Source organism: Papio anubis, chromosome 18, assembly GCF_008728515.1.
Source record: "Papio anubis isolate 15944 chromosome 18, Panubis1.0, whole genome shotgun sequence".
Taxonomy (NCBI): domain Eukaryota; kingdom Metazoa; phylum Chordata; class Mammalia; order Primates; family Cercopithecidae; genus Papio; species Papio anubis.
The window spans coordinates 16,866,296-16,890,169 of NC_044993.1; the positions used below are offsets into that span (position 1 = coordinate 16,866,296).

At 49.5% G+C, this 23,874-nt stretch overlaps 1 protein-coding gene across 1 annotated transcript in view; it reads left to right on the top strand.

Moving 5' to 3' along the window:
• Positions 1 to 1,143: 1,143 nt before the first annotated feature.
• Positions 1,144 to 23,874, top strand: part of CALB2 (calbindin 2) — a 32,097-nt gene continuing 9,366 nt past the window's right edge. The window contains exons 1-4 of the mRNA XM_031658633.1: positions 1,144 to 1,316; positions 14,619 to 14,695; positions 17,215 to 17,304; positions 20,138 to 20,218. Of these exons, the coding sequence (XP_031514493.1) occupies positions 1,223 to 1,316; positions 14,619 to 14,695; positions 17,215 to 17,304; positions 20,138 to 20,218 (342 nt within the window). The 5' untranslated portion in view covers positions 1,144 to 1,222. The remainder of the gene's footprint in view (positions 1,317 to 14,618; positions 14,696 to 17,214; positions 17,305 to 20,137; positions 20,219 to 23,874) is intronic.

The window sequence follows — 23,874 nt, forward strand, 5'->3', positions numbered from 1 at the left end:
TTATTAGCACATGTTAATGAGCGTCAATTCATGTCTCAGTCACTCCGTGGCAGGAGAGGGGAGAAACGAGGGATGATGCTGTCACTCTGTCACTCTGTGGGTAAGGTGTCTTACCTTACCACAAGGCCAGGACAGACCCCCAAGGGCTCAGACCGCAGGAGAGAATGGGGAGGGGAACCAGCTCCCTGCTGGGGAGTCCTGTCTGCTGCCCTCAGGGTGTGCGCTCAGTAGCTGCGTCTATTTTCTCTGAGACCAGCTCAGAACATCCCCAAGATAGAGCTGGACATTGTTCTCTGCCCACTGGAGCAGGCACATTCCCACGATGTCCCTAGGTGGGCGTGGTTAAGACCTGGTACGGGTTGATCTAGTTCTGCCATCCCCTGGCCAAATGTCTAAAAGCCCCCCAGAGCACGGCCAGGGTGAGGCAGGTACCAGGGGTGGAGGGAGGCTCCAAGGGGACGGATATACCAGGACCCAAACAGACATCGGAAGCCCCCCACCCCCATCCCCACGCCACTTCCATCGGAATCCTCCCAGGGCACTGCTGATTCTAGCTGCTCCCCACTAAAGCCTTGAGAACTCTTGGCTGCTCTGCAAGACCGGGCCCCATGAAGGAGCCAGGTGCGACGTGGACAGAGTGCTGAGTTCAAATTCTAGCCCTGCCACTAATTTGCTGGGCCAGTCTCTTAATCATCTCAAGTCACAAATACCTCATCAGAAAAGTGGTCCCTGCTCTTCCTGCTGTGGAAGGATCAGGAGAGAGGAGGCACGACAGAGACCTAGTGAACTCCGAAGCCCGAGTGCTAAATATTTGTCAAATTTGTGTATCACTATTAGTGTTGTTACTACTGTTATTATTGCTACTACCAGCAATAAGAAGTGGTGGATGTATTCAAGACGATCGGGAGGGAAGGCAAGGGCAGCCTCTCCCTCTTTTTCACCGAAAATCCTCCGGGTGTCCCTGGCCCGGCGCCGAGGGGTCTCAGCGCAGAGGTAAGGGCCCCCCTACGAGTCCGGGCCCAGCCTCTCGTGCCGCCGCCCTCGCCGCGCCGCGCCCCGGCCGGATTCCCTGAGCGAGCGCGCCCCCTGCTGGCAGCCGGGCGCGGGCGCAGGCTCCAGAGCGTATATAAGGGCAGCGTGGCGCACAGCCCCAGCGCGAGTGCCAGAGCCCAGCCGGCGCGGAGCGGGAGCGGTGCAGGCTAAGGTCTCCGAGCGGCTCGCCATGGCTGGCCCGCAGCAGCAGCCCCCTTACCTGCACCTGGCCGAGCTGACGGCGTCCCAGTTCCTGGAAATCTGGAAGCACTTTGACGCAGACGGTTAGTAAAGCTCCCAACTTCTGTGCCCATTGGCACCCAGGGGACCTGCGGTGAAGGGGGCAGGGGGCGGCGCTGAATGCGGGCAGGTGTACGTTTGCCCTTAGGAGGTGGCCTGGTCGCAGAGCCTGTTGGGGTAGGGTTCCCGAGTTTGGGAGACATCCGGCTGCTCTGGGCACAACTGTCAGTAACTTTCTTCCCTAACATAGATGACCCAGAGCCCACCCGCATTTGCAGCTTTATTCTGAGCAAGTGGGAGCTTTCTCAGAGAGGTGGCTGGGCTGGGAAGGCCTCTAGGTTCCCCCTGCCATCTCCCCCACCTCCCCTGCCTTCAGCTGCTCCAGCCACAGGTCTCAGAAGCCCACTCATTTCTTTCCTCCTCTTCCCGTTTTGTTGAATGTCAGGTTAGCCCCCTTACACTGCTGGAGGCTGGGATAAATTAGGGGATCCTGAAGGGAAACTTGGCCTCCCCAGCTTGATTGGCTGGGAGCAGGAGTATAAAATGGCATTGGGGACCCTGAGCACCCCCCAGGCTTCCTTTGTCCATTTTCCAGCCGCCATGGGCATGTGGGTTTCCTAACACAGCAGCAGTGGGTGTGGTGGGGACAGCGTTGGGGTGCCAGTCCCAGACCTGTTCCCTCATAGTAATAATCCTTGGTGCTCTTGGTGACTTCATCTCTGGGTAGGGGGAGGCACCACCCTAAGTGCCTCAGTGACCAACCCTCTGTTCTGTGTGGTCTTGACACTGACTCCCCCAAAAAGCAAGGGCCGGACAGAATGACCTTTGGAGGTAGCCCCCAGCACTGGGATTCCGAGAGTCTGTGGTGGTCTGACTCAGGCATAAAGGGTGGTCCCCCTTTAGAGGCTTTTGATATCACTAGAGACTCTGTTTCTGTCACTCTGAAAAAATAAGTGATCTGATGTCCCTCTCTACGCACAGACCTGGCTAAGATGAGCATTCAAAACGTCCTGGCATCTCAGACATTTTGTGGTGTCTGCAGCTACCCTCCCCTGGGGTAGCTAATGGCTCCTGGAGGGGCTGACCCCAAAGGGAGGCCAACGGAAAAGGCTAAGACAGATGCTGTCTCCAGAACACAAGTTCTTAACCACTGCACTGCACAGCCCCCCAGGAGGCCAGGCTCAGTCCTGTGGGCTCTGACACCTGTCATTCAGGCCCCTGTCCCAGATCTGTGTGGGGTGACAGAGTGGTGGCTCAGGGAGTTTATCCTGGGGTCTGAGAGCAAGGAGGATGGAAAACAGAGGGGCGTCAGGTGTGCCTCACTCCATTCTTCCCTCCTCCCTTCCTTGCCTTGGCAGGGTGTGGAGGTGGCAGAACAGAGATCCTCTGTCCAGAGTGCTATAGGGAGGCAGGGGTTAATGTCTGGGGATGCTAATGGGTGAAATTTTGTTTCCTTGGAGCCAACTGAGAAAGCTGAAGGGGTAGGGGACTAGGCATTTGAATACCTGCGTTAGGACTGTGATCTGCCTATGAATTACTGACGGAGGTGGGTAGATTGTTAAATCTGTAAAATGGGGCTAAGGAGGGGTTGTATTTCTAATCCCCAGCTCCTGCCATAAAATTCCCGTGGTACAAAGGACTCTCCTAAGAGAAGTGCAGCCTTTTAGTATTCCAGATGACATGCACGTTCCCTAAGGAGGCTCCTGCCAGTTTATCTGCACCAGAGACTTGCATGATTCAAGGAAAGTTACCAAGCAGCCAAGGTTACACCACTGGCTTCCTGGTAGATGAGTCAGCTATAAACAGAGGACTCTACAGTTCTACTTTCCCCCATTCTCAGAGGGACAACCAAGAGCACTGTCTATAACCATGCAGATCTTTACGTTTATCTGAGACATTGGACTTAAGCACAATTGCACCTTCTCAAGCTGTGAGGCTGCCGGGCAGACCATGACTCCCCTTATACAGATGGGGAAATAGACACAGGGGTTGACTTTTCTGAGGTGATGGAGCAAGTTACTGGTGGGACTGGTTCCTGGCCAGCGTTTACTCCCCCACTCTGGTTCCTGGACACCTGCTTGGTTTGGAAGAGGGTTTTTTTCCATGATGATAGGTACACGTCTCCCTCCCATTCCCCCAAAGAAAAGCCCCCAACCCACCCTTGGGGGTGATGGGCAGTTTCATGGATCCCAAAATGGGGTCCTTGGCTTGGCTAGAGTGTAGTTAAGCTACCACCAAACCCAAGATCTTCAAAGCTTCCCACAGTCATTGTGCCTCTGGCTCCCTCCTGCTCAGGGTTGAAGGGGGAGCTCGATGCTTGCATCTTCCTTGTCTATCAGGCTCCCACTGCCATCTCTGCATCACAGCCTCAAGGGAGTCCCAAGGAAGGGCCATGGACCCGACAGAGAAGGAAGGCAATGAGGATTAAAATACCAGAGATGAGAGAGAGGTGACTTAGGAAAATATGTATACAGCCAAGTTGGAATTCCACAAAAGGATCCAGAATTAGGCTTTGGGTGACCTTCCTCCCCTCCTGAACACCCAAAATCTGCAGATGAGCCCAACACCGCACTGCTTGAGGTGCTCCCAGCCCTATTTAGGCCTCTCTCCTACCAATTCTGGTTTCCGTTTTCAACATGGGGTTTCTCCCCAATTCTTAGAGTGCCCCCCACCACTCACAATCTTAAAAACGCCTGAGAGAACTCTCCCTTGCAGCTCTCCAGGTCCCTGGAGTGAGCTCACTGGAGCCCAATTAACCACAGCCCCGAGAGTGGGAACCACCTCCGCACCCCTTCTGGATGCTGGCTGGTAGTAAACAAAGACGAAGAGATCTTAGGAGGCAGCTGAATCCCAACAAGAGGGAGGATGGGGGCAGGAGGACCCTTAGCCCATTTCAAAACAGAAAAAGCCACCATCACCCTTAAGAGCTGAATTATTTTCAAAATTCTTATTAGCCTTGTGGTAGAGAAAGGAAGATGTGTGTGTTTGGAGAGTGAGAAACTAGGACTCAAAGAGGCAAAATTCTTTTCACAAGATCACACAGCAAAGCAGGAAGAGGTGAAGGGGAAACCAGGAATCTTGTCTCCTAGTCCACAATACCATTCCACCAACTCTGCCTCAGCAGTCAGCCAAGGGCATGCATTTGGGAGGGTTCCAACATTGTCTCTGAAAGGCTGAGGTAGGGAAGATCACAGCCAAGCCCACCCAATGACCCTAGTGGGGTCTAGGGCTCTTCACACATTACCTCCGTGCTCTGAGTGGCCCCGACAGGGCCTTATGTATCTGAGCCCATTGCCCTGTTGCTTCCTGATCGCTTCTGTATCAGAAACTTTCCCCCTCTAAAGGACCCAGGTGGCTGAGGGATGCCCAGTTCAGAGTTCACACTGTCCTTTATTTGTGGTTCTGATTAGACAGGCCAGCAGGCTCCTATTTTACTGACCATCTGCAAGCAGCAAAGTTTTAGCTCCAAAGAGAAGTGCCTTAGCTTTTGCTACCTCTTTGAAAGAAACTAAGAGTGTAGAGATAAGGTGAGTTCTCTTCCAGGGGCAAGCGGACATTCATGGGGCCAAGTTGAACATCCTACTCCCTTCCAAGAATCTAGCCTACATAGATATACTCGTATGTGCGCAAAAAGTTATACAAACAAGCATGTCTATTACAGTCTTCTTTGGAATTACTAACAATTTCAATGGGCATGGGGGTATGTGCTTCACTGGGGGACAGAAAAATAAATATGGTCATCTCTATGATGGAGTATGATAGGGCAAAGTGAAGCTTTTGTAGTGACATGGAAAAATGTCCAAGATGTATTACTAAGATATTGTTTAAAACTGTAGCAGAACACTATTATGATATAACCCCATTTTTATTATGAATGACGTATGTATGTTGCAGGATATTTAGAAAAATACGACTGAATAATAGCGGTTCTCTCTGAAGAGTGGATGAGCCACATGAAAAGGGATTTTCTTTTACTTTCTAAGTTAATTTCTGTAGCACTTGAAAATTTTCAAGAGTATCTGTTTCCTGTGTAGTCAGCAAAACAATAAAGATATAAGAAGGGAGGCCGGGCACAGTGGCTCAGGCCTATAATCCAGCACCTTGGGAGGCCAAGGCAGGAGGATCACTTGAAGCCGGGAGTTCGAGACCAGCTTGCGTAACACAGTGAGACCCCTCCACCCTCCACTCTACAAAAATTTAAAAATTAGCCAGGTGTGGTGGTGCACGCCTGTAGTCTCAGCTACTTGGGAAGCTAAGGCAGGAAGATGGCTTGGGCCCAGGAAGTCCAAGGCTGCAGTGAGCTATGATCGTACCACTGCACTCCAGCCTGGGCAACAGAGCCAGACCCTATCTTTAAAAAAATAACTAACTAAATAAATAAAGATATAAGAAGAAAACAATGTGATAGACACCTTTTCTCCCTTGTAAAAAATATATATATATGTCTCCAGGTGGGGGGATCTGTCTAGACTCTTCTGGGCTCCTATTCACCTCCAAGTGGCCCAGGTGACGCAGCGGGTGCTCAAAGCCTCTCACAGGGACTGAGTCCTGCTCCTTATCTATGTGGACCCTGAGGGTTTTGAAAATAACAACAGAAGCCACAAAGGGCTGAGGATGGCTCTGCCCAGGCTCCCATCCTCGCCCTCTGAAACCCAGTGACCTGGTGGAAGTCGTCCCTAAGCCTACACAACACTGGGGACCACTCAGGGCCAGACTGCAGGGCCCAGGCAGGCTCTTCCAGAGCACGGGTCACTGCTCGTTTGTTTGTCCCTGGTTTCGGGAATGGGGAGGAAATTCACAACAGCAGCACCTCTCAGAGATGGATGGAAACCTGGGCAACTGGCCTCGGGCGGCTGCATGAGGGGTCCTGCAGTACCAAAACGAAAGACACATTGAAATAGGGTCACAAAATACGTGACGTATATTCAGTGTTTATGTAAATGACACAACAGTTACCATGCAGCATACCTATGATGTTTATAAGGTAATCGTAGGATTTATCAAAACAATTGGGTCTTGGCCCATTAAAATCAACAGGGTCTGACACTGAGAACCGAGATGAAAGTTGTCAGAGGAGAGCTTTCTCTGAACCCTGTTAGTGAACCTCTAGGGGTCTGTATACGTCTCAGTTGGGCGTGGCGTGATGTCAGGATATGAGGTTCTCAGGGAACAGCTGCTTGAGCCATCTGGGGTAGGCCCTGGAAAATGTCCCCCACCCCTCCCTTTGCTCCCACCCCCAACCCCCCAGTTCACTAACAGTGTCCACGCGCACCAGCTCTACGCTGGGAACCTCCAAGTGGGCTCTTGCCCACTATGGCTCTGCTTCTGACTCTGATTGCACCAGCCGGCAGCAGGGAGCAGCTGGTCTGTGAAGAGCTGGGGCTCCCGGGGGAGGCCGCCTAAGGGACCCATTTCACAAACAAGACGCCAACCCCGCATTGCCAGGGTAGCTACCAGCCTGGCCCGGCCAGCTGTCCCTGCCCTGCTCAGCTTGTATCTTCCCCTCCAGACTTCAGCAGCTTTACCAGCCAAGCCCCTGGGGGAGGTTTCCAGGGCTAAGGAGACCCCTCAGGGAAATCAATTCCAACACCAAGGGAGCCAGAATTAATAGAACAGGCCTGAGGCTCTTCAAGAACAGTCCCTCTCCAGCCCCAGCCCGCCGGCGGATTGCATCACAGGCCCTCGTTTGCCAAGCTGGCCCATCTGGGGCCTCTGGCTTCAGCCCTTCCCCTGTCCTTGTTGGCTCTCCACTATCTCCCCTCTCACCCAATCTGCCCTATCCTTCTGGCCTCCCTCATGCCTGGGACTCAGCCCAGCATTAGGCTGCCAGATGTCCACAGGTTCAGGGGACCCAGCCCAGCTCCGGAGCCACTGGTCCAAAGCAGCACAGCCCAGAAACAGATTGAAATTCAAGTGCCCAAGCATTCAGCTGGTAGCTGGTAGCTCTTCACTCTGGGGCTCATTCTTTTTTCCAGAAGCCACTGGAAGAGGTGTGTGTGTGTGTGTGTGTGTGTGCGTGTCTGTGTGTGCGAGAGAGAAAGAAAGAGAGACAGAGAGAGCGAGAGTGAGAAGCCAGGACAAATGCAGATATGGACAGACATTGTCCCTGGGACAAACAGAAGGAGGCCAGGACCTCTGTCAGCTGTGGCTGAATCTCCTTCCCCCTCTGATTCCTCCTTTCTAAGATGGGGTTGATAACTGCTTACCAGGCAGGTTGTTAAAGAACAGATGAGGTGGGAAGCGGAAAGCTCTTTGTGAAGGATGCGCAGCATGCGAAGCCAGATTAATACTGGGGCAGAGCCTAGGGAAGCCAATTTCTTACCCCAAAGGGTAGGATTTGACTGTCCCAGAGGGTGGTCCAGATGGAGGTTAAAGGACTGTTCCCCTTCGGTAAATTTGAACTCCAGATAGACCAACAAGTGTCCAGGCCTCCTGGATGCCTTCTGGTGCAACTTAACGACGAAATTCGGAAGGTGCGAACTTTCCCTCCTTTGACCTCACTAATCTATGGACCGCGGAGTGCTACACAGGCTGGTGCACTAGAAGCAACTGGATGCAACATCTTGAGTGTGCTGGAGGGCTGGTTAGAACACAGGCTTCTGGGCCCCATCCCCAGGGACTCAGATTCTGTAGGTCCTGGGTCAGTCCTTAGAATTTGCATTTCTAAGAAGCCCCCAGGTGACACTGATGTGTCTGGCCTAGACCAAAATTTGAAAACCACTGAGCCATTGCTTCTCAGATTTTAGCATATTGATGAATCACCAAGACAGTGTGATCAATAGACTGCTGGGCACCACCCCCCAGAGAAAGAGATTCAGTAGGTCCAAGGTGGGCCTGGGATTCTGCATTCCTAACAAGCGCCCAGGTAGTTCCAACGCTACTGGTCCACAGACTGCATTTTGAACAGCACGCCCTTATGCTCCAATCCTACTAAATTAGAATCTCCACTTTAATAAGATACCTGGGTACTTTTTATATACCCTAAAGTTTGAGACATGCTGCTCTGAAGCAGTTCCGAACCTTGACTGTTCTGAGCTTTAGAATCACCTGCAGAGCTTTGAAAACACCCCCTTCCCCCTCATCCATTAAATGAGAAATTCTGGGGATGGGGCCAAGGCAACAGTGTTGTTGTCAGATCTTCCCAGGTGATCCTAATACACAGCCTCAATTGAGAACCAGTATTTTTTCTTTCTTTCTTTCTCTCTTTCGTTTTTTTTTTTTTTTTTTTTTTTTGAGACGGAGTCTGGCTCTGTCGCCCAGGCTGGAATGCAGTGGTGCAATCTCAGCTCACTGCAAGCTCCACCTCCCAGGTTCATGCCATTCTCCTGCCTCAGCTTCCCGAGTAGCTGGGACTACAGGCGCCCACCACTATGCCTGGCTAATTTTCTTGTATTTTTAGTAGAATCGGGGTTTCACCGTGTTAGCCAGGATGGTGTCAATCTCCTGACCTCGTGATCCACCCGCCTCAGCCTCCCAAAGTGCTGGAATTACAGGCATGAGCCACCGCACCTGGCTTTTTTTTTTTTTTTTTTCTGAGAGAGTCTTGCTTTGTCACCCAGGCTGGAGTGCAGTGGCACAATCTCAGCTCACTGCAACCTCCGCCTCCTGGGTTCAAGCAATTCTCGTGCCACAACCTCACAAGTAGCTGGGATTACAGGCACACACACCACCACATCCAGCTGATTTTTGTATTTTCAGTAGAGATGGGGTTTCGCCATGTTGGCCAGGCTGGTCTTGAACTCCTGACCTCAAGCAATCCACCCACCTCAGTCTCCCAAAGTGGTGGGATTACAGACGTAAGCCACCATACCTGGCTTGAGAACCAGTATTCTAAGGAAAGCAGTGGTGCTGGAACTCTTCAGGTTAACGGGTTTTCATCTATAAACTGATTTAGAGGAACTTAAGAGGAGAGAGTATAAATGGAAGGCAATATTTGTTCCTTCCATTTATGTGAGATTTTACATTTTCCAGAGTGCTTCCACAACATTACCTTGTACAGCTCTCACCATAACTCTGTAAAGTAGAGAGGGCATAAATAGTTACGTCCATTTTAGAGATAAAGAAACTGAGGCTCGGAGAGATTGACTTGCCCAACATCACATGGACAGTCATAGAGCAGGTGGTAGAATTATTAATATTATACCAGTTACTCAGGTACCTCTTACCTGTTCAACTCCCAGAAAATCTGAACGTACAAGGCTCATGGAGAACAAGGCCTCCCTGAGGTCTCTTTTCACTGAGGGGTGAAGCCTCCTCCAGGCATGGCTTCCCAAGTGTCTGTGGCCAGATGAAAGGTAAAGAAGTATTGTCTCACTTTAAATTGGGGGAAACCAAGGCACGGTGGTGATGAAGAATGGTAGCAAGAGTAGAGTAAGGAAGGAAGCAGGGTCCCTTGGTTTCACCTCAGTTCTGCTCCCTCGTGTTCACAGGACGTGGTTTGACAACAGGTTAGAAGTGACGGTTGCCACGGTAACCACATCTTTATCGCTGCCCATCCGCATGAGCCTTGCTTGGTGACCAGTCACCCCACCCGCTGCAAGAGGGTCATAGAAACAGCAGACCATTCATCCAGTGCCGACGTCCTCCTAGAAGGGTGTCCACCAGCCTCTCCTCTACCCGAGCCTCCAGTGATAAGGGCCTCCTGGCGATGGATGGGGAGTTGCTTTGAGGGAAGCCAGAGCAGCGAAGGCCATTTTCCATCCACAATGGAGGGCTGGGTGTGGAGTGTCCCTTCTGGGCCCTGCAGTGCTGCTTGCCAGTCTCTCCTCTGCTCCTCACTGTCTGCCGTCAGCTGCCTGTCTGCCTCCCTCTCCCAGGCTGACCCCTGGTGCTCATGGGGAATGGGCCCACATCTACACCTTGGTGATAGCTCCCTGAGCACCAGGCACAAGGTGGAACTGTGGCTCAGTTCAAAAACATCAAGGCTCATAGCATTGAACCACATTTCTGTCCTTTCGTTGAGGTGCCCAGAGGGAGGTGGTGGAATTCCTAGTATGGGGAGGGGGGTTCCTCCAGCCCCAGAAACCTCCTGCTGCCTGTGCTGCTCAAGCTGAATTCAGGGAAGTGGCTTCTCTCCACAGGGCTGCCCTTCTAGCTACTAGCTACTGGACCTCTTTCCCTGCCTCCAGTTTTCCTCCTTCCTTTCTCTATCCCCTTCCCGGAGGCTGAGGTTTCTTGGGAGGTCTTCCGTGCTCGTCCTTCCCAAGAAGCCCTGGAAGTCGATATCTACTGTGTGACACCATCATTCCTTCATTGCTCTCGACACTGGAAACACCATGTTTAAATTCATATCCTTGCTTATTGTCTGTCCCCTGCCCCACCCACACCCCATTAGAGCATAAGCACCACCATGGCAGGACCTAGCTAGCCTTTGCACCTCCAGTGCCTACACAGTGCAGATGCTCAACAAAGCTTCCTCCAATGGGCCAGGCACGGTGGCTCACGCCTGTAATCCCAGCACTTTGGGAGGCCAAGACAGGTGGATCGCTTGAGCTCAGTAGTTAAAGACCAGCCTGGGCAACATGGCAAAACCCTGTCTCTACCAAAAACAAACAAACAAACAAAATTAGTCAGGCATGTGCCTGTTGTCCCAGCTACCTGGGAGGCTGAGGTGGGAGCATGGCTTGAACGCAGGACATTCAGGCTGCAGTGAGCCATGATCCAGCCACTTCACTCCAACCTGAGTGACAGAGCAGACCCTGTCTAAAAAAACAAAACAAAAAAATTCCTCAAATGAATGAATCAGTGAATTAAGCCAGGATCAGGAATGAGGACACTTCCGTTCTGGTCCTCCCTGGCTGTGTGGTCCTGAGCAAGTTGCTTGCCTTCTCTGTCGTGTGCCTCAGTGTCTTCTGTCTGCAGAAAAGGATTCTACTCTGCCATGCCCGTGTGTCTGGAAACACCGTGTGTGGGTTCATTTCCCCCACAGCAACCCACGCACACCTTACCCATAGTGAGGGCTCAGATTATCTGCTGGAGCAAAGCAAGAGAGCAAAATCGCTTTGAAAAGTTACAGACATTCCACTGACCTTCAGAACTTTCCTGCTGGGCGAGGCACTGGCTGATTGTCTGAGTTTCTTGAGGTTGTTAAACCTCCTTCAAACCTTTCTAGAAAAAAAAGATGGAGTAAAAATAAATACTTACTCTTTCTAGGTCCCAGAAAAACTCCAAGGAAAAGGTGGCCCCTAGAGATCTGTACTTTTTTTCTTTGGGTTCAGAGCATTCAGTGGAGCGGGGCTCGGTGCTAGCCTTGCCTGCTCTAGCCTCCCTCTGCGCCCCTAAATCTTTCCAACCTAAAGAAAGCAGCCCAGGGTCAAGGTGTTTGCAGCATGGGCGGGAGGCACAAACAGCGGCCATAATGGCAATGTCCGCCCGCACGTTTGAGGCTTGCTGCAGGCCAGCGCGGCAAGTGTATTATTATCCTCTTTCATCTTCATGGCAGCCGCATGAGGAGGGTGCTATCGTTGTCCCCGTTTCATAGGAGAAGAAATTGAGGTTCACAGAGGTGGTGTCCTCTGATCTGGGTACGACAGAGGGAGGAGAAGAACCAGGTGTCGGTGCCTCAGCAAGAAAGGCCAGTCACTCTGCCGACCCCCTAAATGGTAGGTGAGGGGGCCAGAGAAGAAACAGCAGAACATCGAGGACCTGGTGCAAAACAGGGCTCCACAGAGGAGTGAGGGACCCTGTTCAGAGCTAAGTGGAGGCAGCTCTTGGAAACATACCATGCTGCTCTGTGGGCTTCCCCAACCCAGTTCCTTTTAGCCACCTCCTGACACACTTATGAAACAGACACATACTCGCTCCTGTGTCTGCCCAGCCGTGGCTCCTGTGGTCTCTGCTTCGCTGAACCGTGCCACGCATTCATGGTGCCAGCTCTGAGCCCCCACCTCCTGCCCTAGCCTCGGGCTTCTGGAAGCTGCAGATGCACCCAGGGCTGAGCTCAGCTTTCCACCTCCCCGTCTGACTCTACAAAGCCTCCGAGGAGAAGAATGTGACTTTGCCTTCTCAGTCGAGAAGAAATTGCACCTCAGCAATAGGAGAATAGCCAGATTGCTGCAGGGAGTAACCAGGAAGAGAAAAATTCCTCATTCTTCCAACTCAGAGTATCATCAACTAGATGAATGTCTTTTTGCCTAGAAAGCCCATCTCCCTCTCCCTCACTCCCCTACTTTAGCCGGCTTCGCAGGAACCACGCTCTTCTGAAATTCCAGTTCTCCTAAGAAGCTTTACAAACATCCTAGAAGGAAGATAACCACCCCATTCTAGGAAAAAAGGGAACTCAAGTCTCACTCTGCAAGCCCATTACAATCACGTCTTTTCCCTGCAGACAAAAATACATAATTTACCTCATGTGATTCTTGCCATACAATATTTATCGTGGCATATTCTTCAGTCGAGAGTGCCTCTAAGTTTATTCAGAATTTAAATTCTCAGGGGACCCTAGGAGGAGAGGCTGGGAAAAGCCTCCCCTCGCAACCCCTCACAGTGGCCAGGGTAAATGCTCCTTTATTTTCTCTGTTGCGTTTGTAATTCCATTTGCCCTTGGTGAAAGCTACCACCTCCCTTCCCATTCGAGTTGAATCTGCTCTACGGGAATCTTCCTCAATGGCTTTAGACCAAATTTGGAACTTGACTTTAGGTCAGTGGTTTTCAAACTTTGCTACACAGGAAATCACCTGGGAGTGTAGAAAAAAAAAGAAATCATGGTGCTTAGTTCACACCCCAAACAAACTGCATCAGAAAGTCTAGAGGTGGGGGCCAGATATCCATATTTTTTAAAGATCCCTGGGTGCCAGGTACCTGTAGTCCCAGCTACTTGGGAGGCTGAGGCAGGATCACTGGAGCCTAGGAGTTTGGGGCTGTGGTGTGCTATGATCACACTTATGAATAGCACTGAACTCTAGCCTGGCAACACAGCAAGACCCTGTCTCAAAAAAAAAGGAAAAAATCCCCAGGAGATTATTTGCCGCAGCAACGTCTAGGAGGCATTGCCTGAGCCCTGCCTGATTTCCCACCCACAAATGCCTCCTTCCCAATCACAGCACTGACCAGTGACCTTGACTATGCATTCAGCTCAGTCCTGGTCTCTAGACCACCCAGGCTGAAGGCGTGAGAATCTAAAGGACCTCCCACTACTTAGTGATCTCGCAAGTCAGGCTGTGACCTCGAGACCTGGTTCTGATCACTGCACTCTTCCCACAGATTCATTCCCACGTTAGACACGGGTTCCAGTAATGGAACTCAGTAACAACATTTATGCTGCACTCATAATGACTAGAGGACGGGCTTTCCATACAAAATCCTGTTTAATTATAATAACCCACTTTGCAGATGAGATGAGTTCAATAACAGTCTCAAAGTCACACTGTTGTTAAGTACAGCAGAACTAGGCTTTAAATCTGCATCCACAGACCTCAGAGCCTCCTCTCTTCATTACCATGTGGGATGCCTCTCCTATCCTTGATCCCTGTGACCAAGTGTCAGGTGGGGTGGGGGGTGGGAGGTGATATCCCATAGGACAGATGCCCTGTGGTTCTCTTTTTTCTGGGCCCTTCTGTTTTTGTTTGCTAGGACTGTCATAGCAAGGCACCACAAACTGGGTGACTTAACACAACAGAAATGTATTCTCTCGCATTTCCAGAGGCTAGAAGTGTGAAATCAAGGCGTCGACAGGCTCTGCTAGAACTCTGAGGGCAAATCTGCTCCCTGCCTCCCTCCTGGCTTCTAGTAGTTGCTGGCAGCCCACAGCGTTCCTTGGCTTGAACCCACATCACACTGGCCTCTGCCTCCATCTTCACGTGGTCTTCCAGGGTCTCTGTGTGTCCACGAGGCCTTCCTATAAGGACACCAACCACTGGATTTAGGGCCCATCCCAATCTAGTATGACTCATCTTAACTAATGACATCTGCAATGACCCTATTTCCAAATAAGGTCCCATTCTGGGGGAGCACTCCAACCCACTACACCTTCTGAATCCCAGGGACCCCGTTCTGGTTCTGACCAGAGCCCACCACTTGCTGACGACCTGTCACACCTCCGCCACCTAGTGCTTGCTCAGACTTTACGGACAGATACAGAAGCTGCCAGCTTCTGCTCTCCTCTGTCCTCTCGGACCCTGTGCTAGTTCCTCCCAGTATTTTCTAGCTGCTAAATGTATGTTGTTCATCTTGGATCTCTAGGTGCAAATGTCCTGGGGGCTGGACCCACACCCCTAGCTCCACTGGCCTAGACACCTGCCTATGGGCCAGCTGGGAGAAGACATTCTCCACGAAGCCCCTGGCATGCCCACCCCATGCTCCCCTTACTATTTAGCGCTGAGATTGATTTTTTCTCTCTCTCTTTCCAGGAAATGGGTATATTGAAGGTAAAGAGCTAGAAAACTTTTTCCAAGAGCTGGAGAAGGCAAGAAAAGGCTCTGGCATGGTAAGCCCAGCCCTGTCTCCCATTGTTTGGGATTTTCCTGACCTATGCCTTTGAGCATGCTCTGTCCCAGTTATGTATGCCATAAACAGGCCTCATATCGCTGGTCTTGACACAGCATTTTATTTGTAAGGATAAAAAAATAGGCTATCACCTAAGAGTACCCTATCTCAATATCCTTGGGTGTCTGGAATTGGGGGCTATTCATGAATGGACACCAGGGGTTGATGAACCCTCCTGCAAAGCTGCAAAGCTTTATGTCTGTGTATGCATATATTAATATATATGCAGTATTTTTTTCCCTAGGGACAGAGTCCATAGCTGCTCTAAGGTGCTTAGGGGTCACGATTCCAGATTGGATGCCTAGGAGGTTTCAAGTGCCCTGATTCTAGACCGGAGTTTCTCAACCTTGGCACTGTTGGCATTTGAGGCTGAATAATTTGTTGTGGCAGCTGCCCTGTGCATTGTAGGAGTTTAGTAGCATCCCTGGATCTACCCGTGAGATGCCACTATCATCCTCCTTCAAGCTGTGACAATCGAAAATGTCTCCAAACATTGCCACATGTCCCCTTGGTGGGAGACTGGGGACAGAATGGTCCTCAGAAGAGAACCACTGTTCCACAGCAACACAGGCTAGAATCCCCAGCAAGGAACTAGAGGAAAATTAAGGATTGCTCTCAGCCGGTATCTGAACCACACGGCACTGGCTGGCCTCATTTGTGGTGGTGTCACAACCTTCTAAGCCTGCCCAAAGTGACTCCAGATCACATCTCAGCCCCTTAGTGACAGGAATGTTCCTTTCCCTGGTGCCAACATGGCACGACTGAGTTTGCTAAAGGCTTTTGGGGGAGGTATGTGAAATATTGCAAAGCTCAGGTGATTGGAACTAGTCTGCTGTGATTCCCGTGTCTGGTTCTGGAGTACATGGAGTCAGCCCCACACCCTCCCATCAACTCCCTCGGGTCCTCTGGAGGTATCTCTACTGTCCCCTGCTGCGTGTCTGTTGGCCAATCCACTGTTTATTTGCAGCTCTTCAGGGAGCAGTTTGGGAGATGAGTCACAAATCTGCCAGTGAGCTCCTGGTTCAAAGCTCGGCAGAATGCCCCAATGAGAAGGAGGTCAAAGTGACGGGCTTAAAGCGTTGGAGGCAATTCATGGGTTTGTTTATCAACAGTTCTCCCGTCAACTCCTAGGATAATGAAGCCTGGATCACGGAAAGCATGGGCTTCAGAACTGACTCTGGGATCATGGGCTAGTTGGAGAAATGTGTTTTTATGAAGTGCTTTGCATCTAAAATCCTTCTCTTAGTCATTCCCTTCCTCAGATGTCATCGGGGTAATTTTCAAGTCTGTCAACAATCCCAACTGATGTCATCCAGGACTGGTTCTCAGAGCAGCTGTTATATGGTAGAAAGAATATGGGCCTTGGAAGCAAAAGCCATGAGTTCAAATTCTGGCTATACTCCCTGGGTGCCCTCTAGAGAAGTCATCTCGACCTCCATTAGTGTGTCAAATGGAAGGGCTACTAACTTCACAGGAGCTACTGTAAACTTAAAAAAGATGGCCACATTTGTGACAAGTGCCTGGGATCAGACTATGTACTTTTGTAAATATAAATAAATATTGATAAACAAATAAATATTGACAAATTGATACTAATTCCAAAAGTAAAAAGCAATCAGAGGGATTCAGGAGACTCTCATAAGTGATAGGATTTCCCTTGGCCCAATCCTGGGGAGCACACAATTCATGTGGACGTCATCAGCTGAGTGACGCAGGAGCATCAGCCATGCCAGGTGGGCTCATCATCAATTAGGGAGAAGGAAGAGCTCCTTAATGCAAATAATTAATCAGCACTATCTCAAATCAGGGGAAGGTTCAAGAGCTTCAAGTCTATATTTAAGATAGGCAGCTGTGGGCCTGAAGGAATGTTTTAAGTTCTTTGCTTTCTAGTAGTCAGAATAATTGGGTGGACTATTTAAATTACCCTTCGGCTACAGGATGACCTCCTCCTCATGTTCCTCCTGACATGAAAATCAGGAGTGAAAATAGTGTGGAATTGCCAGTTAGTCTTTAAAGAAGAAAATGAGCAATCCACCTTGCTATAATGAAGTGCTAACCTATTATGGGGCACTGGATGAAGTTCAGTTTGATTACAAGCTGCTTCAGTAAAGTGTTGAGGCCTTAGTTCTCACATCTGAGTGATGGGAACAAGTCCAAACCCTTCCTATAGAGTTGTAGCTTAATTCATCTCAAAGGCAGCAGGGCATGTTTGATTACGTGGCAGGGAGCATGGCCACGTGTCCTTTGAAATTTGTATGACTGAGCCTTGAAGAAGAGATGACTTGATTTGGAGGGGACCTGGAAAGGAAAACAACACAGCTGGGATCAATCAGAGCATCAGCAGAACCTGGTGCTGCACCCACTTATCCAGGATGGAAATGATTTCCAAGCCTGCTGTTCTGAGATCATGGTTCACATGAGCTACAGCAGCAAAAATCAGCCCCCTTTGTCTTTCCACAGATGTCAAAAAGTGACAACTTTGGAGAAAAGATGAAGGAGTTCATGCAGAAGTATGATAAAAACTCGGATGGGAAAATCGAGATGGCAGAGGTGAGCCCTGCCTCGCTGGTTAAGAGCTGTGTGGGCGGGGGCCTGGGCCCCTGTGCCTCTCCCAGGCATGAGCATCCTGCTGAGAAATGGAGTGAGGTGGGGGCCTCAAAGCTCCGGCACCCCCAGCACTTGGGCTGACCAAAGAGAATAGCAGGGGCTTTTCTTGTGTGTCACCCCAGGAAGGAGGAAGTGACAAACAATGACCAAAGACAGGGGTGAAGACCTTAAATGCCCACAGGGGCCAACAGGTATTGTAACCAAGTGGCAAGCCTAGCTGAAGACACTAGGGAGGCTGAAGACAGGTGAACAAGAGACTCCATGCCCCACCTAAAGATATCCAAAGGATAATTTTTAAAAGTTACATACATAATTCATACACATATAATCTATACATTTATCATTCACATCAGTAATTTACATATATAAACATATTATTTGCATATAACAATTTACACGTATCCATATATACATATATACATTCATATATGCACACATATATACACATACACACATACATTCACACATACTCATATACAGGTGCATGTTAAACACCTCTGATAATCAGTGACCACGGTCAAGGGCTCAAGAGTGCTGGCTGGACTCTGTGGGCCATGTCTATAATCCCAGCACTTTGGGAGACCGAGGCGGAGGACCCTTGAGGCCAGGAGTTTGAGACCAGCCTGGGCAGTATAACAAGACCCCGTCTTTACAAACCATATAAATAAATAAATAAATACATAAATAAATAATGATGATGGTGGTACCGGCATTAGGGCAGAGCTCCACCCAGGGTATATTGTTGGGATGCTACCTTAGGTTGGGTGCCTGAGACAGAGATTTGAGTGGAAGTGGCTTACTGAGGCAGAACTCTCTAGAGAAGGGCAGCAGCAAAGGGCAGGGAATGGTGCTGTGCAAGAATGTGATCTCAACTGGAGCCTTGCCTTGGCTAGGCTTACAGGGACTCCAGAGTGTGGACTGTGCCACAGAGTGGGTCCCACCTTGAGGCAAGGGGGCTGATCTGTTGTACCCCTGTGTCAATCAGTCATTTGGATGCAGGCTGCCCCTCTTTGGGCAAGGAGGAGACCTGTGGAACTTCCCCAGCAGAGCAGCTCTGGTCTGACTGAGGGCAGTTCTCGCGTAGGGGCAGGGGTGAGCTGTTAGCAGTCTGACTTCATAGCAGCTGAGGGGTGGCCACCAGCCTAGTTACAGAGGAGCAGGGAGAGGCACCAAGAGTGGCCACTGTAGATGCCCATGCTGATATAAGAGGGCTTAAACCAAGGGTTGGCAGACTTTTTCTCTAAAAATACAGATTAAGGTAAGTGTGTTAGGGTTTGTGGGCCATCCAGTCTCTGCCACAGCTCTTCAGCTCTGCCACTATAGCACAAAAGCAGCCACGGGTGTTATGTCAATGAGTGGGTGTGGCCACGTCTTATAAAACTTTACAAACAACTTCTGGGCCATACTTGGCCTGAGGGCCATAGCTTACCATGAGAGGCTTCTAAAAGAAAGGCCAGGGGTGGGGTTGGTTCCAGGTGGAAGCCAGGGCTCCTGCTCTGCTCCCTGCAGTTCTCTTGGTTCTGTTCTCTGTCCTCAAAATACCTTCATCCTCAGGTTGTTAACAAGATGGCCACCGTAGCACAGCCATAGGCATCACATCCACATACACCCACATACATCCACATACACCCACTTACATCCACATTCAACCACATGCATCCACATACAACCACATACAACCACATCCATATACACCCACATACATCCACATGCACCCACATACATCCACATACAATCATATACACCTGCATACATCCACATGCAACCACATACACCCACATACATCCACATTCAACCACATGCATCCACATTCAACCACATGCATCCACATGCATCCACATACAATCACACACACCCACATACATCCACATGTACCCACATACAACCACATATATCCACATGCACCCACACGTACCCACATACAACCACATGCACCCACGTACAACCACATCCAACTACTTACATCCACATACATCCATATGCAACCACTGTCCAGCTGCAGAAAGGGCCCTTCTTAAGTGCAAGGAAATGTTCCCAGAAGTACCCACAGCAGCCCTTCCCTGACATTTCATTGGTCAAAACTGGGTCACGTGCCTACTTGTAAGCCAATCACTGGCAAGAATGGGGGCTCACACTTCACCAATGTAGACTTATCAGGATTGGCCTATGACACAAGCATTCCAGGAGCAAAGAAGCAGGCAAGGCCGGTTGGGTGGGCAGCCAGCAGTGCTTACTGCAAGAGGGTACCTGCATTTTTCAAAAATCAAATTGTTGCAGTATCAATTTACATACAATAACTGCATCAATTTGAAGTGTAAAATTCCTTGAGTTTAGATTTTAGGCCATGAAATCGCCACCCCAATGAAGATATAGCCTTTCTATTACCACCCCCAAAATGTTCCTCTAGCCTGGTGCAGGCCCTCTTACCCCAGGCAACCACCCATCTACTTAGATTAGTTCTCATTTTTCAGAATTGTACATACATGGAATCATCTATTAAGTATTCGTTTGAGTCTGGGTGCTTGCATTTTAAAGTAGCACCACTTTTTCCCCCTCCAATTGCTCATCCCCTAAGGTTGGGGTGACTCAAAGCACCTCTCTGAACATCCTTCTTTCCCTTTGAAGGACTGCCAGCACCCGTTCTCAGAGAAGGAAGCAAAATGCAATTCCCACACTGCCTCGCCACTGGCCCTTTCCATCCTTCTTAGGGGAAAGTCTGCTCTGCTCGCTGGCAAGTCCCTCCGTAATGTTAGTGTCACTCTCTGTATCTTCACAGCTGGCGCAGATCCTGCCAACTGAAGAGAACTTCCTTCTGTGCTTCAGGCAGCACGTGGGCTCCAGCGCCGAGTTTATGGAGGTGAGGCCAAGGCACCATCTTCTTTCTAAGCATTGGGACCTGCCTTCCTCCTGTGTTCAGAGCCAGGCCCACCCTCCTGCCTGGTAATGGTCCCTGGGAGATGCTAAACCCCTTAGAACTCTGCTACTCAAAATATGGTCTGTGGACCAGCAGCATCAGTATCACCTGGGTGCCTGTTAGAAAAGGAGAAAGGGGCCAGGAATGGTGGCTCACGCCTGTAATCCCAGCACTTTGGGAGGCTGAGGCAGGCGGATCACCTGAGGTCAGGAGTTTGAGACCAGCCTGGCCAACATAGCAAAACCCCATCTCTACCAAAATACAAAAACGTTAGCCTGGCGTGGTGGCCAGCTATTCAGGAGGCTGAGGCAGGAGAATCACTTGAACTTGGGAGGCAGAGGTTGCAGTGAGCTGAGATTGCACAACTGCACTCTCAGCCTGGGTGACAGAGAGAGACTCCATCTCAAAAAAAGAAAGAAAGAAAGGGAGAAAGGCCTGTAATCCCTACTCAAGGAGGCTAAGGCAGGAGGATCTTTTGAGGCCAGGGGTTCAAGACCAGCCTGGGCAACATAGTGAGACCTTGTCTCTACAAAAATAAAAAGCTACCATAGTGAACAGGATTAAAAAAAAAAAAGATTAAAAACTTAGTGGGATATGGTGGTGCACACCTGTAGTCCCAGCTTCTCAGGAAGGCTAAGGCAGGAAGAGCAGGAGTTCGAGGCTGAAGATCACACCACTGCCCTCCAGGCTGGGCCACAGAGCAAGACCCTATCTCAAAGAAAAAAACAAAAAAATAAAAGGCAGACAGACTCCCTGACTCAGTGAATCAGAAGCTCCATTTTAACAAGATTTCCAGATGATGCGTGTGCACATTAAAATGTAGGGAGTAAGATGAGAAGTAAGCTTGGGTCAAGTACACTTGAGAAATACTGTGTACATGCATCTCTCGTTTGGGGATTTGTTGTGGTCATTTGCATATTACAGGCTCTGAGAAATCAAGCAATAAAGAAAACTGTGCCACTCAGTTTGGCTCCAGGATCTCATGCCACTCAATAATAATGTGTCTCTCCAAGTCAGAGTTCCAAGAAGCAGGCTTGGGAAAGATGGACTTATGTACGATTCTATAGCTAGAAAAATCCAGTGAGGATTCCAGTTTCTGGTATCGTTTATGTTTCATCTTTGACTATGATAAGGTTTCGGTTTTTCTTTTTAAAATTAGCATTCCCGGCTGGGCACTGTGCCCCATGCCTGTCATCCCAGTACTTCAGGAGGCCAAGGCAGGTGAATAACTTGAGGTCAGGAGTTTGTGTCCAGCCTGGGCAACTTGGAAAAACCCCATCTTTACAACAAATACAAAAATTAGCTGGGCATGGTGGTGCACGCCTGTAATCCCAGCTACTCAGGAGGCTGAGACAGGAGAATCACTTGAACCAGGCAGGCAGAGGTTGCAGTGAGCCGAGATTGCGCCACTGCACTCCAGCCTGGGTGACAAAGACTCTGTCTCATAAATAAATAAATAAATAAATAAATAAATAAATAAAATTAGCATTCCCCTCTTGGCAATATAATTTCCTTAAGATCTTCATGTAAAATATGATGTTCAAACTCATGTCTCTTGAGTAATATTCACCTGATAAATGGAACCATATGAAATTGCTGATATTTAACGATTTTTTTACTTACAAAATGTGGACATTCTATGTGGTTCAACCAAATATATTACTAATCCTGATGTCCAGCAAACTGCCAATTATTTCTTGCTCTCTTTCTGGTACTTTGCACTCTAACCCTTCAGTATGTGCATCCCTCAGAGTGAGATTCAACCCATACTCACCTCACGAACTGCCTGCTCTGATAAATAATGACTGGCCTTCAACGTGACTCTCTTTGCTATTCATCGGGGTTAAATCCATTTCCAGCCACCGGTAATCCCCTCTCCATGATCCACTGCCTGTAACAACTGGAAAGCTGGCCCAGAAACTTGCTTGCAGCAAGCTCCCCTACTGGGCAGACAGTCAGTGAGAAAGAACCAGTTCTCAGGGTGCAAGAGTCATTTTTTAAGTGACAGCTTGCCTGAGCATCAGAGATGGATTTAATTTTATGGTGCTTTAAAAGATTTTTCTCCAGTTTTTTCAAGACGGCAAGATTCCACAAGCTGATAATTGACATTCTGGCTTCTGTTCTTAGTCCTTCGCTAGCCTGCCTGGGAGAAAAAAAGTTCTGTGCATCCTTATAACTTGTCAGGGTGTTGCTTTTGTATCAAGTTTTCCAACTATAGAAAAGGGAGCATCATGCCTGACTCCTTTCCTGATAGAGAGACAGCCAAAAACTGGCCTCTATTCCACCTCTGGTCTGGAAACAGGGATGGGGCAGCTTGTAGGGGGGCAGGGATGCTCACAGAGGAGCTAAAAGCATCTCCCCGGACCCTTTTCTCTTTCTCTTTCTCAAAATCATTAGTGGCTTCTCTCTGTGCAGCTGACAGGATTTCTTTCTTTCTTTCTTTTCTTTCTTTCTTTCTTTCTTTCTTTCTTTCTTTCTTTCTTTCTTTCTCTTTCTTTCTTTCTTTCTTTCTCTTTCTTTCTTTCTTTCCTTTCTTTCTCTCTTTCTTTCTTTCTTTCTTTCTCTTTCTTTCTTTCTTTTCTTTTTTTGAGATGGAGTTTCGCTCTTGTTGCACAGGCTGGAGTGCAATGGTGTAATCTCGGCTCACCGCAACTTCCACCTCCTGCGTTCACGTGATTCTCCTGCCTCAGCCTCCAGAGTAGCTGGGATTACAGGCATGCACCACCATACCTGGCTAATTTTGTATTTTTAGTAGAGACGGGGTTTCTCCATGCTGGTCAGGCTGGTCTCAAACTCCCAACCTCAGGTGATCTGCCAATCTCGGTCTCCCAAAGTGCTGGGATTACAGGCGTGAGCCACCGCGCCCAGCCTCAGGATTTCATATTCTTACATGCATTTGTCCTTCTAAGCCCCAGCATAACTGCAGAGGAGACATGCCTGCCAAGGTTTCTGGGACCCCACCCTCCTACAGTACCGTCCCACTGTCCCCTCCTGGGGTCTGTTCCATTTGTTCCATTTTTACCAGCCGGAAGCCTGAAATGGTCCCTCGGTAGCCCTGAAAGGCTTGTGCTCTCAGGTAGCTCCCATCCCAGCACTCAGCACAACTTCTAATTTTAGGGATGCCTCAGGATTTCTTTGAGATTTCACAAAGCCCAAGTCTCTTGAACTCTTTTCCTTGAATGAGAAGAGAAAGGACACACTGATGATGATGAGCAAAGTGCTGGATGGGGAGAGAAGGCAGGCGGGGGAGCCCAGAGCTGGCATCCTGTGGGGGTGCATGGTCGGGAGTGGACCCGCTGGCAAGATGGCTTGGAAAAGCAGCCACTGGTGCTTTGCTCTGTGCAGGGACTGGGGTTCCTTCAGGTTATTGCCCTTTTAGGCAACTTGGAGGGGGCGTCTTCCTCTTCTCAGTAAAGACTCAACTTAGACCAACTAAACTCTGATGCACCAAGTGCCTGAGGGTTGTTGGTGAAGTCATATTTGGAAATCCTCACATATCTTTTAGTACCTTTTCAAGGGCAGATTTTCTGGCCATGGGAAGGAGTATTTCAAAGAGTCTGCGGCATTTTTCTGCAGGGAAAAGACACTCTTGTAATCAA